Genomic DNA, 17,723 nt, shown 5'->3' on the forward strand with positions numbered 1-17,723 from the left:
TGATCTCTAAGAGTGAGAGTGAGCGAATTAATTCTCTCGGAGCACGCGACGATCGTAAAGGTCGACGAAACGGCTGATCGGCTGATCGCTTTCTAGTCGTTATATGATATGCAAACTCGGCATCGGTTGATATATAGCCGGCTTCTATGGAAAGTTGTTGTGCCTGGATAATGTTACACGAAATATTATTATGCGTACAACAAATGCTATGTTGATTTCGAAACGTTACGTGTTTCGTTTACACTTTAACTTGATTCACAATTGAAATTATAATTTGTTACTTGTAGCTGTAATGTTGAGATGCCGTTTCTATTCTTATGTTTTAGGTAAGAAAGTCTGCACGGACCAACTACAGCAAATGTGAAAATAACACCGCGATAAATTGTAATTAAATTGACGATAGCCTTACGGGAATGTCTTAGATAATCTCGCGAAGTGCACATATTTCACTAAGTGAATTAACATTCCAGAAATTATCAACGTATTACAGCAAACGCACTCCGGTAATGAAAATGAGATATAAATGAGTACAACAATTTCTGATTCAGTTGTTAATGCTCGCATCACTCGCACTAATTATTTCTGCGGCTACCGTAAGCCTTAACGGGGCTCGTGTGTGTTTTATTCGCTATATTTGCATTTTTCAGGCTTTGAAAAGTTTGCAGTTGTTAAAAGTTATGAGGCTCGTAAAGTCGTTTGGTGGAATGCTGCGTCGTTCGTTCCTGCGAAATGAATATTTGGGGTCGTTCGTAAATTCATTTTTGGGACGCGCTTTTCAAGCCGTCGTTGGAGAAATTATTTTACATTGCTTTATTGCTTGGCGTGTCTCGGTTTTCTGTTTGATTTTACGATCTGGTTTGTTTAGTTGTTTTGTTGGAATAGTAACTTTGATTAATTGGTTAACTACTTAATTTTCATTTCGAAAAATTAACAGTTAAAACTTTTATATACTTAATTGATTAGCATTCGAGTAAGACAGTAAAAAATAAAAATCCATACTAATATTATAAATGCGAAAGTAACTCTGTCTGTCTGTCTGTCTGTTACTCAATCACGCCTAAACTACTGAACCAATTTGCATGAGATTTGGTATGGAGATATTTTGATACCCGAGAAAGGACATAGGCTACCTTTTATTGCGAAATATGTACCACGGGCGAAGCCGGGGCGGACCACTAGTATATTATATAGGTTCAATCGCCTGGTAACTTCGATGCCATAAATTGATTCATGCACGCACATGGAATGAACTTGACATTGTGATATTATTTATTTCACAGAAAATCAAATAAGCGTAAAATACATAATATAACATGCGTGGCAGCTTATTTCAATTTCATCAGAATTTGCCAGTTGACTTATGACTTATTGGATTCAGATAGCTAGTTTTGTATTGAGTAAAAAAAATATTTTATTTATTATTTATGGTTGGTTTATGTTTTTTAACAGATGGTTGATAGTATTTACTTTAGCATTTTTATGTAAAATATCGTATATGTAAAATATAATAGGGGAACTATATTTTCTATCACCAAAATTTATATTTGTCATCAAGTTGTATCACCTAATAAATAGATCTATCACCACGAAATATTTTCGTTCTCAGATAAACAAAAATTGTTCCCAGGTATGAATTATCAAATTAATGTTAATATATGTGTAAAATAAGAGATCGATAACCAATAAAATTATATTGAATTACCTGAATATAAACTTCGTTCTTATAATAACAGTTTTGTTACTTAAATAATAGCTCTGTGCTCAGAATGGTAGATCTGTCACCAAATAAATCGATTATCGATCCCTCACTGCGACTCCTTTTTATTTGATATTTTGTCACCAATACAGTAGTAACATTTTATTTCGTTCAGATAATAAATTAATAGTATTCGTTATCAATTTAATACATCAATTTATAATTTTAATGAAAAAATGATCAAATGGGCGAAGACAAATTGGCGCGCTATAAAATTGACATGTGCAAACATATTATCGGACTAGCCATACGCTTAAAGCTGGCCAACCCCCCACCAGAAGCAAAAAATGTGCTTATCGGCCAGAAAAGAAAAAGGGGGCGCCCTTCGAAATCTAAACCAGCGCTGATTATTCAGTGATTATTGTTTTTTAACAATAAATATTGGTTATTTTAACTTTAATTGTTTTATCATCAATAATTATGCTAACCATTAGCCAGCTATTAAACCAGAGCTGATTATTCAGTGGTTATTATTTTTAAGAATAAATATTGATTATTTTAACTTTTAGTAACATAATATGATTTATTGGTGATCTCTTTAAGTTAGTTTGCTTAAATACTTATTAGGACACACCTATTATAATACATACAAAAACATTTATTTGGTACTAGACCTCATATCTCAGGATTTTAGGTGATTTATTGTGGAACAGATTTTGCATTGTTTGGTGACTTCATTTTGGTGACAGATCTACTATTTTGAGGACAAACCCTATTATTTAAGAAACACAAAACTAATTAAATTGGTGATAGCTTAAATGATACCCATATAATAGTACTTATTAATTATTATTTAATTCCGATTCCTTTCGAATACCATAAAATAACAAAAAATCGCAATTTATTGATATTTCAAGTCAAATACTAGGTATACTATTAAATTCTTAAGTAGACTTCAATTTTTTATTATTAGAAGTCTGTAAATATACGTTTCCGATTTAGTAATAAGGCACTCCTATTGGTTGCTAAGTCGTATTACGAGGCAGCTTTCCATGCAAGCCTTTCTCTATTACGTAACCCATTGGTCCCTGATAAGCTTACTTGTCAATAATAATTACTGTTACTATTACAGTATTTTGCGGTAATTGTTTTGTATTGTATCTTCGTAAAGAGGAGAGCATTTTTTTATATGATGTTTTTTTAATTAGAATTAAACGCGCTTAGTAATTGAAATATGTGAAACTGTGCTAATGATAAAGTGCTAAATGATATTAAGAAAACCATTTTTATACATTTGTTTATTTTAACTAGAGCTTATATTACAATTTAAATATAGTTCGAATCCTAAAACTATTTTGAATATTTTTTTTCGGAACTTAGAACCTAATGCAAAGTTTCATACAATTTGCGATTGCGACATTCGATATTCGTTACGATGAAAGTCAGATGGCATTAACGAGCCAGCAATTATGCATACGCTAAACAGAATTGGAAACTTCAAGAGAGCATTGCACCGCACAATCGAATTTCATATTTATCCCTATGATAATAAAAGTTATATTTTTATAGCACTCGCGCATGGGTTCTGTCGGTTATTATAGCAGTTTAATCGAGAGAGAGGCATGAGTCAACGTCACTTTCACTGCAACCCTGCTTAAAGTGCATAGACGGTGCGTTTATGAAGCAATCATAAAGGTCTTGAGAAATACGATGATATTATGTTGTAGGAATGGGAGATGTACGGATGATTTAGGGCCGATTTTTCAATGCTTGGATAAAACTTATCCGTCCAATAAAGTATTACACGATAATATTAAAATGTCACGTAAACTGTCAAATACGGGCAATTAGAATACGTTTTTAAAATGGTAGTTTTATACATTATTCGACGAATAAGTTTTAACCAAGGATTGAAAAATCAGCCCATAGTCCATATTATGATGATTATAGAAATGTAACTAATTTTAATTAACTCATTGGAATAATAACTAATGTAATTATGTCAATTATAGACATTAAATATTAATTATAATGCACCTACTTAATTTCTTTAATATGAAATTAATTAAATAAATTAGTTTAGACTTGCTAATTGTTATGTAAAACAATTCATTATTGTTTGTTTGTTTTAGGTATGTTTCTTGAAAGTATTATTCCTCGTCATCGTATTATGGTAAGTAATTTTTTTTAAGACAATATTTCATTTAATATTTATTTTAAATAATTTATTATTCAATAAACGGAAACAATAAATTGAACTCACTTTCACAAAATTAGGAGGTTAGACTGTAAAATTGACTCGCGTCCAATCCACATGTTACGGCATATAATCTAATATATAAAAATCAATGCCACTTTTCGTTGTAATTCCATAACTCGAGAACGGCTGAACCGATTTCGATAATTCTTTTTTTATTATATTCCTTGAAGTACGAGGATGGTTCTTATGTAGAGAAAACGTTAATATGTACCACGGGCGAAGCCGGGGCGGACCGCTAGTTTTTTATACCGCTAGGAAAGTAAACAACGGTTTAATTACGAAGCGATTAGGGCTGTAGAGCTTTCCTGTGCATCGATGCCGGCGATAGTCGTATGGTTCGAGGCGGCACTCCCACTAGGCTATTGCGGCCGCGGCCGACTCGCGCTCATTCACTTCAGTCTACAGACGACTGCGGCGACGTACGCACGTGTCACTCTGCTCGCCTCCGATGTTAGTTTACGATTACGACATCGCGTTTCAAGTGGGACTTTTGCCGTGACAGTGAAAATTATTTTTTCTAATATGGGTTAAACTTACGCTTCGACGATATGAGTCCGGGTGAGCGCGCCGCCCTCGGGCGTCGCGAACACCCTCGCCCTCACTACGCTGCCACCGCACCGGGATTTCCGCCACCATATTACCCACCTTATGGAATGCCACATCCAAACGCTTGGCTGGGAGCTCCCCTCATATCCATGGCAGGGCGCATGCAACAGCAGAGGAATACGCCTGTGTCAAAGCTTGCCATGCACGCTCAAGGCGCACCCCTTATCATACAAAATAGACACGATCGACGAAAGTTCACAACCGTCCCCGAGCAACGTAACCATCGACCCAACGGGCTCACTGAACATATTACTAGAGACAATTGTGAAGTGTCCGAAGGATCTAGGCCGCGAAATCAACAACAGCAGTCGCGTTCTAATCGAAATGGACGCAACAATAACACGGACGCGGTCAGCGTCGCCAGCGATGAAAGTTCCGGCTCGACAAATTCTGAAACCATGTTGCCACGGATAATTAAACCTAGAAAACGGCGTAAAAAAGACAGAAAACCGAATAACATAGTCCCGCACGATATCTCCAATGCCGGACTAGAACTGGGTGAAGTTGATCATTGCACTGTTACAAATATGGGATCCGCGTCGCACTACGAGGAATCTTATTGCCGAGAGGTGTCATTACCGTATCGTTTAGACGTGAAAGTACTTGATTACCCGGATCCAGTGCCCGAGACTTATAGAGTGACTGCGTTAGGTGAGGCATTAGAGGCTACTCGTTTTGGCTTAACGGAGGCCGTTTCACCCTCCGAATCTGCCGTGAGTTCTTGTCAGTGTCGTTATTGTGACCCCGTGGGGCAAATTTGGGACGCTGACTCTATTGCGCATTTTTTGGACGAAAATTCTAGTGGCGACTTTCCTCCTACAAAATTAGAGGAATCGATGAAAGTTGTTGGGCCACTCGGAAGAAGAGGTGCAGATACTATGTTGCGGCGCAGTTGGAGCGATCCATCCGCGAGAATGCCAGAAAAAAGAGAAATGAATAATAACGACACATTATCGGCCCCTAATTTATATTCATTATTTCCACCGGCTAGAAGAACTAGTTCCCCAGAACCACGATCACCGCTCGCTTTGGAAATATCGTCCGAAATCGTCACGTCGATGAATGGACATCGTGACCTGGAAATCAAATTATTTTCGACCTCGCCCACGGCGACGAACACGGAGCGCCGTTCGTTTTTCGGCGATAAAAGTGGAAGTGTTAACAGATGTACGATTAAAGATAACGAAACAAAATTAAACAGTGCGGTGTACAGTGACAGAATCGTATCTAGTGCGAACAGCATAAAGAGTGAGAATGTGGATTCGGGGTGTTCGTCGGCCTACGTTACCGGCGAGGCCTCTCGCAACATTTGTGATTTAGCCTTAGTTTCTGCCTGAACTCCTTGTGATCTTTGTATAAATAATGTTAATTGGATGCGTGCTTGTAAGTCCAGAGGGCTCTACGCTCGCCATTTGAGCTGGACTCAAATCGTCACAGCGAGAGGCATGCACGGAGCGTCTCAACACGACCCGATACATTGAGATCTCCGATTCGGTTTCCTGTAGATTTTATAATTAATTTATTTTTAACAATAGCGTAGGAAACTGACATGGAACTTTGTCTGGTCGCGTATGCGTTTAGAAACTGTATAATAAGTGGGTAAAAATGTTTTTTAAACGTAAAGTTTTCTAACGTTATAGATGCCATGACTCGTGCGCAATTAGCGTTCACACTACTGACACCGTTGCGCGAGTATTGCGGTTTCCCGCGGTTTTCACCGCGCTCCGTTCCGGGCGGCGCCTCGCGCACACCGGTTCATACGGCTAATAACTTTTTCATTGCTTCACGCGGCTCACTTTGCACATAAATGCTTTCGACGTATAATACAGTCATCTCCATTATATTTTCATTTAACGCCATTGTTTATATACCATTTACTTATTTTAATGGATACCGCGCACCTATTACATTGTTAGTCGTTTAACACGAACAAATAAACCCTTTTAGGTTATGATGTCAACATCAACCATTAATCCCATAAATAACCATATTTAAGTATTGCTCAAACATTGTTATCACGCTTAATAATACACCGATCAATCTTATTAAAATTCATAACAATTTCATAAACATTTACCACGTAACAACTTTACTCTATCAATCTGGTCATAATCATCAATCAAGCGTTATAGAATATTCATAAGCTGCGCTACAATTACTTGTCGCAACTAACTAATATTTTCAACATTTGTGACAAAGTGTACGGTGGAGATAAGGCGTTAGTTAATACATGATACGTTTTTTTTCTTTACACGTCTCGTTATCAGTATTTGTTAAATAAACATGTAGGTTATTCACTCCAGTATTTCCGATTACGATAAATATTTCTATTAACAAATACTTATACGATTATTTATTTAGTTTCTACGTATCATTACCATTCGATGTAAGCTTACTTTGAGTCACTGCATTTATAAACAACCGATTAAAGAGTTCGTTTTTATATGTTGACTTTTCTCTTGTGGGTCCAATGCTTTAATGCACGCCAGACGAAGTTCCATAATAATGTAGATAATGTGAATATAACTAAGTTATACATGAATTGTACCCCGTACTATCGTTGGGTTTTACGCTCCATGGGACGTTGTTCTTACATTTTTATTTTAGCATTGCGTTGTTTGCTTATTGCTTCGCGCGTGCGTGGGATTACATGATATATCTTTTCTTTATTTTTTCTTTACGATAGGCTCGACGTAGACGAGAAGTTATAGCAGTTTGTTATCTATAAAAATTCTAACCTTAATGCATATTAGTGAGAATGCGTCTTTGATTTATTTACGACTAGCATTATCTCTTAATAAACCGGTCTCTAGTAGACTGTTGGCTCGTTTTCGAGCTCGAAATCCGAGTGCTTTTATTTCTTCGTCGAAACTTTGTTACGATTTGAATATTTTATACGTGAAAAATTGCTTATATCGACGTCGAGCCTTCATTTTGTGGGATCAAGGAGGCGAACGAAATTCGCAGTTGTAAAACTCAGCGATACATGCAGTGTAATTTTAAAAACATAGGCTATGTTTAACTTACTGAGTGAATGCATTTTATACATAAAATTATATAGGTTTACAATTTTGTTTGTGTACGTCGTGAAGCACGAGTTACACGCTTGCACACTATTTTTGTACAATAAAAACCATCATGCCCTGATATATTTTGTTTTATTTTAGTGACTGATGTAATTGAGCACTCCTTGTACGTGTCAAGTTCAATCGTACATATTTTTCCTTTTTGTTTTAAGAAAAATAAAAGATTGTATTAATTTTTGTCGAAATACAACATTACAACATTGCTTAGACTTCTTCGACAAAGGATTATTATTTGTATAAACGAATGTTATGGGCTTGCCGTGATAACGGACAAAAATAATATTGTCATATTGAAAAATATTTTGTCATTTTTATTAGATTTTGTTCACTTACTATCTAATTCTTACCCTTATAGTACTTAATATTGGTATAGATTTTCATTTAATGGTCTGCAAAATCTAAAATACTAAAATGTTCTAATGTTATTCAGCACACACAACTTCTAAACAAAGATTATTATCATACGAAAAGCGATCTTAACGAGCCTATAAAAGTTTAAGAATTCTCTAGTTGTTTTGTAAACATTTGCGTTTACGTAACTCGCGAACTCGACTTTCAATTGTGCTCGAACACCTTTTCGTTACGCGCCTCTAGGTGTTGTTGATGTTGAATACCTACTTGTTGACAAACTAACGTTTAGCTACTGATTATAAGTTAGCGTATCGATAAATTATTGAGGATTATTGGTATTTTATCAAACTGATATGGGAAAAAATCTTAAGGAAAATTTGGTATAAAAATATTTAAAACACCGAGTAAATATTTTTTTTTTATTTTGAAACATTTAAATCACTACCAGTCCAATAATCGAAAACTGAATTGAATACGAATAATTTAGTATCCTCTAAGTGTATTTGATTGAATGAGATTGTTTTTTTTTTATAATATAGACCTTGATACCGCTGTGAAATAACATTACTTAACACATAATTAAAAGCAATCGACCGCTGCAGAACGGGTTCCAAGCGATTGTAATGTTTCGTATCATTACTTATTATGTATTACAACACGAAAATATGCCGAACAAATGTGTTTGTACAACGTTTATGTGTACATTGTACACTACTTTGTTCCAGCAAGGACATTCTTGGTCAATGTCACGATGGTTGTTTGCTCTGCGATTTTATGGCTGTTCTGAACTATAGTCGTTAATTCTTCCTTATTCCCTCACTAATTAAGTTCATAAATAAGTTTCTGTTTGTTCTTGGACACTGTCATCAATTTACGAACTATATACCTACCTACTTCTACAAACGTAGTTCTTATAGAATAGTAAAGGGTTTATATCAACAGTTCGTCTTTACAGTTTGTGGGTCACTCTAGAGATGGGAAGCGAAAATTTAGGTTTTTAGAACGACGTGTGTTAAAACGGACTGAATGCTGTGATTGCTTTCGTTTTTAAACGGTTGCTAGATTTACGAGTCTTTTGTGTTGGCATTTATTGTTAATCTCATAATGTATTTATTTTTAAATCAATAAGGTCATATAGTGAGGTATTAACTAATAACTATCGTCCAAATTTATTTAAGTAACACATTCACACGTATTAAAATCGATACTGGATAATCGATTCTCAATATCGCAATAAAGATTATCAACTCGACGTAGGCACGTAGCTAAATATATTAGATGAATCATTGTTATTTTCACTAAGCCACTTTATGGACTTGTTTGTGAATTTCAGATCTCGATTCGTGAACGATTTCGACCTTCAGACGAATAACTTTTTCATTTGACCTTTCTATACAAGGACAAGATAATTTATCGTCATGTAGCATTGGGATTTGACGTGATTACGTTTGATGACTGGCTCGCTGGTGTTACGGATAAACATCTATATAATCTGTACTAATATTAAAAAGCTGAAGAGTTGTTTGTTTGTTTGAACGCGCTAATATTAGGAACTACTAGTCCGATTTGATAAACTCTTTCGGTGTTATATAGCCCGTTTATCGAGGACGCGCTAATCTCAAGAACGATTTGAAAAATTATTTCGGTGTTAGAAAGTCTATTTATCGAGTAATTTAGCGTTTATATCATCACGCTAAGACCAACAGGAGCGAAGCCACGCGTGTGAAACCGCGGGACGCAGCTAGTTTAATACTATGAAGTAACATTATGGCGTTTAAATTATATATTTGAATTAATTTAATGATAAGTCTTTAGTGTCTAACTTCCTGCTACGATAGACTTATTGGTTATGTGTTGGTATTATCGTCAAGGAGGATAAATAAAACAATAAACGTTATGAATAAATAATAGTATGTATTCAACGTAAAGCAGCTCATGGAAAACATAAGTTATGAGATATATTTAATTTACATATTAGCATCTAGTAAGTATATGTTATTACGTGTATATTAACAACGTTAGCCAAGTTCTTGGATTACGAACAACCGTGAAATTTTACCAAACAATAAATTATGGCTAATCTTATGAATGTACTACCGATATTTTTCATATCATTCGCGCATTCATATTTCTTTATCTTTAGTGTTTTTTATAACGAGGTGTAAGAGCTAGCGCGCAAGAGCAACTTTTGGTCTCCGCAACTATTTTGTCTCTCCCATCAACTCTATAGGAAGTTGCGTCGCTACGTGCGCGCACTTTCTTACTAGCCCATAGAGTTGATGGGAGAGACAAAATAGTTGCGGAGACAAAAGTTGCTCTTGCGCGCTAGCTGTATTCAATACAATAGTGAGTCCAGTAATTGATCCTAATTGTCTATGCGGTGATGTGGCATGATTACCATATGTCATCTTGTTAATGGTTGGTATAAAATATAAATACGTCAACTAGCTCGTATTTAGGACGGAACCTTAATCTTTGACCTCTCGTGCGATGTAGGTAGGTACCTACTTACAACGCAAAAGGCGATGTAATTTATACTATACAATTATTATCTAGCATAAGCATGGGTTTGTTATATGCCTACATCTTCGATGGATGTTTCTAGGAAACGATAATTATATTCAATAATCGAAATTGAATATCAATTACGAGACATCTCAGAGAATTAACTTTTAATATGTTAAAAAAGATCCGTAAGTACATAGTGATGATTAGTTCTTATAGATTTAAGATTTAATAAAAACAGTATGGAAAAGTATTGAATATTCGTACATAATCACTACATAGTATAAAAACGCTTTCCGTAGTCTGTGTGTCTGTATACCTACTTAGATCTATAAATTACGCAACAGATTTTGATGGGTTATTTTAATAGGAGGAGAGTGATTCTATTATATCATTTGTTGAGTTTTCTACATCGCGAGTGAAGCCGCGCGCGCAAAGTTAGTTGAATATAAAACCATAAAACAGTAGCAGTAGATATGAAACAGTGTAGAGAGCACGTGGCGGCTGCCGACCTTGCCGCTAACACGACAATGTAAACACTATGGGATTGTTTGAATACAGCTGGCTACCGTCGTGTTTGCACAATGCACATCTATAGAAACGATAATATTCTATAGCTGTAATAAGTTATAGCCTTATGGGTTTGAACATCCATCAGCTGTAGCAATTGATTCAAGCAGATGGTACTATTCGCAAATGGGAAATGGTTCGACGTAATTTATTTTTGGGAAGTAATAATTTTCAGGCAATAGGTATTTTAATTATTTAGATAATCGGAATGATAAGGAAAAATAAAAGCATATCTCTGAAGCAACGAAAGTAACGAAATTACTGTAATTGAATTTTTCATATCGATATAAATAAAAGAAATGTCATAACAATATTCGATCGGTTTTTAAGTGATTCAATGACTACTGAATATTTATAAATATTATATTATATAATTAACATATGATTTGCGAGGTCGCTTATATCATTGATGTTTAGTTTCGTAACAGAAGGCCTAAAAATGCATGTTTTAGTTTACTAATTGCCACATTAGAGGATTTTATAAGCATAAACTTAAATAACACACCGGTAGAATAAACCTTGACTCTTCATTTAATCGTTGTATTAACATATTATTATATAAAAATGTCAAAGTCTTTAAGTGTGCGAATTATTTAATTCCAACTTTAATTTCATAATTATTTGCATTATTAATGTCGTCTTACTTAATTTACGTAAAAGTCGTGCATTATTGTTCCTATAAATGTTTTATTAAAAAGGAATTTGTAATATTGAATAGCGGTTGCGTGTATAAATAGAAGCATTGGTTTAATTTATAACGTTCAGTAAAAGATACACGTTTGATTTCCGAAGATATAACTTAATCCACTCGGCCCTTCGCCGTTTCTCTTTATATAGGTTTGTCGCATAAATCGGCCGCGACTTTATTCATAGAGCAATGTCTAAATGCAGGCAGGGTTAGTTTTCATCTCAACGACAGGAGGCGGGGTAGAAAGCTGACTAGTTTCCGTTCTTAAGTTTCACCTGCGCTTTCACTTGCAACATCGCAGCGCTGTAAGCGATTAATGTTGGCGAATTACGTGTCTTAGCCAATTTTACTAATCGTTAAATGCATGTTGCGTTTTAGTTGAGATATCAATTGTTGCATTGATGTAGAAATATCGATACATTGTAGAAATTTGTATGTTATGTCAGCACTGTTGTAAAACCAACTTACGCGTTTTTATTAACACATCATTTGTCTCTCAACACTGTTTACTCTATAAATCTCTGTATTCGGCTATTTTCATTGCAAGTTTCAGTAAAATCAATTTATCGTATACAGACGTACGTCGTAAAAATTGCGCACCAGAATTTCATTGTTGGCTTGTTAAATGGCAAATATTTTTATTCGCACGAAGATATGCTCATATTCTTTCAACTCGTGGGAAATGTAATTTGAATCTTTGGTGATACTTAAATTAAATTATATATAATGGTGACAATTATATATTCATTCGACTCTACGCTCGGTGGGCTGTAAGGATAGGTTATACTGTGTTACAAAACATTGAATCATTTTTAAAGGCTTTGTCATTAATCTGGTAAGCTAAAAGCTAAATAATATCCACTTCTCTATGATAAATGCGGTGTCAACATTTCGCCTTTAAATTACGAGATGCCACTAGAGTTGTAAGCCATAAAATAAACAGGTTTAAAAGGAATAAAAGTTATATTTAACTATCTGTCGTAATTCTTCTTCATATCCCTTATTTAGTATGCTAATGGTTATAGAACAGTTTTCAGAGTTACAGTCTAGTTTTAGTAAAGATGAGACGATTTATGTCTATCGGAACTTGTCATAAGACTAATTTCGAAATTAAAATTTCGTTGTAATAGCGAAAGTTTATTTCAAAGTACACATTCAGGTAAATTGCATTATAATTTATATTTGTCTTCAATACACAAAGAGCAGTCTGCACGCTGCGCGGCGTTCTTGATAGCAACGTATTATCTCCATTTGTCACACTGAAAGCCATATTTTTGTTTAGCCGTAAGGACGACTGGCGGTCAGAGCAATATTCTAATTTAAAGCGACGTAATTGCTAAATGCAGCACTGGGTCGACGCACGAACGCCGAGGAGGTCTACAGTAAGGATTTGATTGTAATGAATTAGATGTAGGCGTTGGCCATTCCGCTATCTGATTTTGAACGGGTGCCAATATAAACACGGTGTCTGTGAAGTGGTGTGGAGATGTGATGAAAATTTTAACTCGTTCGGCGTTTTCAAAGATCGTTCAGGAAATCGATGGCATATGTAGATTCTTTTTGATTTATGGGATTTTTAAGTTTATGTTTTTAAGGTTATTTCGGGAGTTTACACGGAACTAGAATTTTGTGTATCAATTTATTTGTGTAATAAAGACAACAGTGTCGTCATTATGTGCTCAATCGTTAATACTTTTGATAAGTATGTACGCAACAACTATGACACGTATAAAATCTTCCTGTAATCGTCTGGAGTCATCGTATTTTTATCTTTATCCGTGGTTTTATTACCTCATGAGCTTCTGTGCTTATGTGCCATCTTATACACCTTTTAAACGATCTTAAATGTTATTCGCTAAATGTACTCGCTCATCAGCCGATAGGGCTTATCGCCGACATTGATCTGGACATTTAAATGTTTAATTGCTGTATTTAGAGATAACGCGTTTATCTAGCGAAAGATATTTTTATCGTAATACGATTATCAGTTCACATTGTTTGCGTCTAAATCGGCACAAGTAGCAGTGCACTGTCGTATCATATTTTTATTTTCATTGCTAATTTAAAAGTCATAGTCTAGATTAGTAAAATATTTTTGAGCTATCGCACGTACTACGCATTTTCTTTCGAAATAGCATTAAATCATCTCGGTATGCATGATAACACATGTTCTAACACGTTTAACAGCAGATATCGCGAGTAAATATTCTCAAGAGTTATCCACGCTTTTACTCCTTATAAAACAAATTTGTTTAGTCATCTAATGAAGTATTCAGAGCTGAATGCAATCTGCTCTGGTCGCGTACAATCCGGTCCGACCAACAAATGGGCTTGCACCTTTTAAGTATTTATTACTCGTCACTTCGTGAATATAACGATTTGATTTATTTTTAAATGTATCTCTAATCGTGATTTAAAATGTATATTATATTTCCCACTCGTCACGATCGCGCGTATTCGTCGGCCGTCGCTTCGATTTGTTTACGATACACCGTATCAAACGTTTGGCTTTATAGTTTTTTGATGCTGGCAGTAAAATTTACATTTACATAGACCCTTCAGTTAGAATAACATTTGAATGTTAATTCGACGTCAACCTATATTAACTTATCCGTGAACGTCTCATTATGTGGCCGTTCAACTCTTCTCATTCGAGATACTCTTCGTACGCGTTTAATTTCGAAATTACTTCGCAATTCGTAAATGACAGCTCATGTATAATTTGCCCTTACACGTTTTTTGGTTAAATAATTGCATTATGAATAAGGAGCTGAGATGTTAATGACTCCTGAGTGAGATTCATTTTAATTATGAAGAACGTTCTTTTTTCGAAACAGGTTGAATTATTAGTTACCTCCTACGAAATGGTGTTCATATAAAAGCGTGTTATTTATGATAATTCGTAATGTATGAATATTAATGTGGCTTTATTTTTAAAAGAAACAATATGTAGTATTGTGTATTGAAACGTTTTATAATTAAACCTCTTTTTCATTGTGAATTTTGAAAGAGGATGATTAAAAAAACTTTCAATGTCAACCAATAACACTGAGAATTATATTTTTATAATAGCGTTAAATAACATAAGTTTTTAGGTTATTTTTAAGTGATATGATCTCATTTATTTACCTATATCAATGTATAGGTATATGATATATAGGTTTGTGTTAAGTAGGTACTATCTCAGTTTTGCCTTTATTTAAGATCTTATTTACGTCTCACAATATTAAAATTATTCAAATCTGCACTTTTCATAATGGCGTTTTATCTATACAAAAATCCTTATAAAATAATTTAAAAATATACTCATCCAAATATTATTTTATTTGCTAAAATATCTGATAAAATAAATGTCGTTAATCACAAAAGCGGCCGTGACCACGTTATAAATATTAAAATCTTAACATTAATTAACTGTATTAATAGCATCATTAACATTATTTTTTACACTATAAGTCTTAGGTATAAGAAAGTAAAAAAATACACTCGTACATTATCAACATTCTTTTACGTAGGTATTGTAATACATACATGGTAAAAAATTAAATTTAAACATACGAATTGGTAAACTATTCACATCACGTAGATATATAAAAAGTAGCGAACGTTTCTATGGCATGTTTCATGATTTGTTGAAAACATTTCGCGTCCTTGAGAATCGTCTACGCATATCTAATACTAAGACAATCGTAGGTACAGTTTCTATAGACCGTATATTTATTACGTATTTTTTATGTACCTAGTACCTACTCACATGTAGGTATAATCTAGGAAAAAGCTATTGAATTAAAAAAAGAGCGTGTGTGCCGAGCACACGTGTCAGAACTGAAACTTCTTTGGCAAAATTCAAAGATACGAAAATCATCGTCTTATTCCAGATGATGACGGTATTGCCATGACGCAATCTTGAAATTTTACTCTCAACGCGACTAAAGAAGTTTCTTTTTAAAAATCTAAAACTCTAAAATGCAGTTCCGTAAATAGGCAACAATGCAGTACCTATAAAATATATAGGTTTAATCTGTCCCACAAATGTGAACAGAGTATAATTATCGTGCGCCTTCCCACTGCGATACGTCACATTCTAATTCGAGTTTATCGTATGTTTATTATTTATTATCCCGCGTCCGAGTTAACAGTAGGTGGTGTGATCTTATAATCCGCGAGGTTTGTACGGCAACGGATGAAGTTGTTGCCTCCGAGATGGGGCAAGCTGATTGCGATTTGAGATCTCTATACACTTTGTATTGAACGAGCGATACGTGTTTTGAGAATATATTTTACTTGCACAGTCATTTATTATGTGTTTAAATTTTGCTTTATATTTATATTTGTTTTGTGTAGAATATTTATTAAATCTTCGAAAACCCAAGTGTTTATCTTATTTCTTATTCTTTCACTGAAATCAAATAAGTCTATTCTAGCCAGTGAACTTAGGTATTTGCTTACTTTGACGTAATCTCTTGAGATCTCAGAATTCCTTGAATCGTAGGTAGGTAGGGTACTTCGTTTGATCCTTCATCTTTTCTATTGGATTTAACGTACGCTTGAGGGTAAATGGCTTCGAATAAAAATAAAACAGTTACTACACAGTACTTGGGAGTTGGATTTGGACAAAATTTTCAACCTATTCCAACCCAATTGAATCGTCAATTATTCACGTCCGATAGTAAATTAATAATTAGCGTCAACGACCGTTTAAACTGATATTTTATGATATCATTACAGGTCGTTGAACGGCGGATTTAATTCGTGAAACCATTACATAAGCCCGCCCTACTGGCGGCTTAATTAAATTATCGTTAATATGACGTGCGTTCCAAATTCCCTTATCGTTCTAGTACGTTCGATGTTTGTTAATCGTTAGCTGCTGGATTTGTTGGTCTTCCAAATGTTAACGTGTTGGTAAATATTGTCGCATGAGATACGGATTTTGAGTTATGACTTTGGGTACAAGTTCATTCCATGAAATATAATGGTATCAATTTCGTTGCTCGTATCATAAGTTGTATCAATCGTGTAAAATACAATTATTACGCTTTAAAAATGTTGAAATTGGTAACATTTTTTAACATAGTATCTTAATCGGTAATAAATTGTAGTAAGTACATTTGGAAATTTCGTTTAAAATGTATTTGTACAAATGAGCAAACACGTATGATCAAATTGCTACAAATACATAATGGCCCCTCACATCACACGTGACAATAATCTAATCCGTTGATAAAAGCATCCGTACAATCATACCAAATGTAATATAATCTGCTTTCATCTTTTAATAAAAGTAATTTGGCTAAAAAATTCCATTACATCTTTTTACTTACTAATCAGCTAGAAATTCTAGGTCTAGACAAGCTCCAGGCAATACAGTGCCGGTAAATACTGAAATTTCTTTGTTACACGTTTTTATATTACACATTTTAAGGTCGTTTTCGTTATATCACATGTTTTATCGAAAAAGATGTGGGCGGGTTGAGATCGTTGAAATACTTAAATTGAATCGCTCCGGGCACTGCGTGCTCGACCTATAAAGATTTACCCGATATTTATATTAAATTCTTTCGAAATTACAATCGTGTCTACAACACAGAATACAATAGAAAAACGTGAACTTGGAATTAATCTGTGCTGAATTAATGTCTGTCTTTATAATGCGGCCGATATTTACGCACTAAAACACAGATATTTCAAATTACAAATGTACATAAGTATCGATAAAAAGTTGGTCTATATATTCACGGGGCTTGTAGCATTTGTGGTATTTAGCTAAGATTTGCTACATCGAATTTTCGATATGAAAGTGGTCGGCCAGCTTTTTAACTCAATATTATTTTGCGTAAATCAATATGGGAAGGCTTTAAAAGGCAGGTCGATTGCAAATGCTATTTTATTTAAAAGTAAATAGAGTATAATAAAAATTCCTATAGGATGATGCATTGTGCCTCCGTCTCCATTATTAAT

The 17,723-nt window shown here is 34.4% G+C and overlaps 2 protein-coding genes across 6 annotated transcripts in view; both read left to right on the forward strand.

Moving 5' to 3' along the window:
- The window catches only part of LOC123695043 (CCR4-NOT transcription complex subunit 6), a 192,340-nt gene that overhangs the window by 26,638 nt on the left and 147,979 nt on the right, over positions 1-17,723 (forward strand). The gene's annotated exons all lie outside the window — the stretch shown is intronic.
- Positions 4,339-7,709, forward strand: LOC123695045. The gene has a single exon (XM_045640739.1). It carries the CDS (start codon positions 4,505-4,507, stop codon positions 5,897-5,899), a length of 1,395 nt encoding a protein of 464 aa, XP_045496695.1. The 5' UTR covers positions 4,339-4,504; the 3' UTR covers positions 5,900-7,709.

This window comes from Colias croceus, chromosome 10 (assembly GCF_905220415.1).
Source record: "Colias croceus chromosome 10, ilColCroc2.1".
Lineage (NCBI taxonomy): Eukaryota > Metazoa > Arthropoda > Insecta > Lepidoptera > Pieridae > Colias > Colias croceus.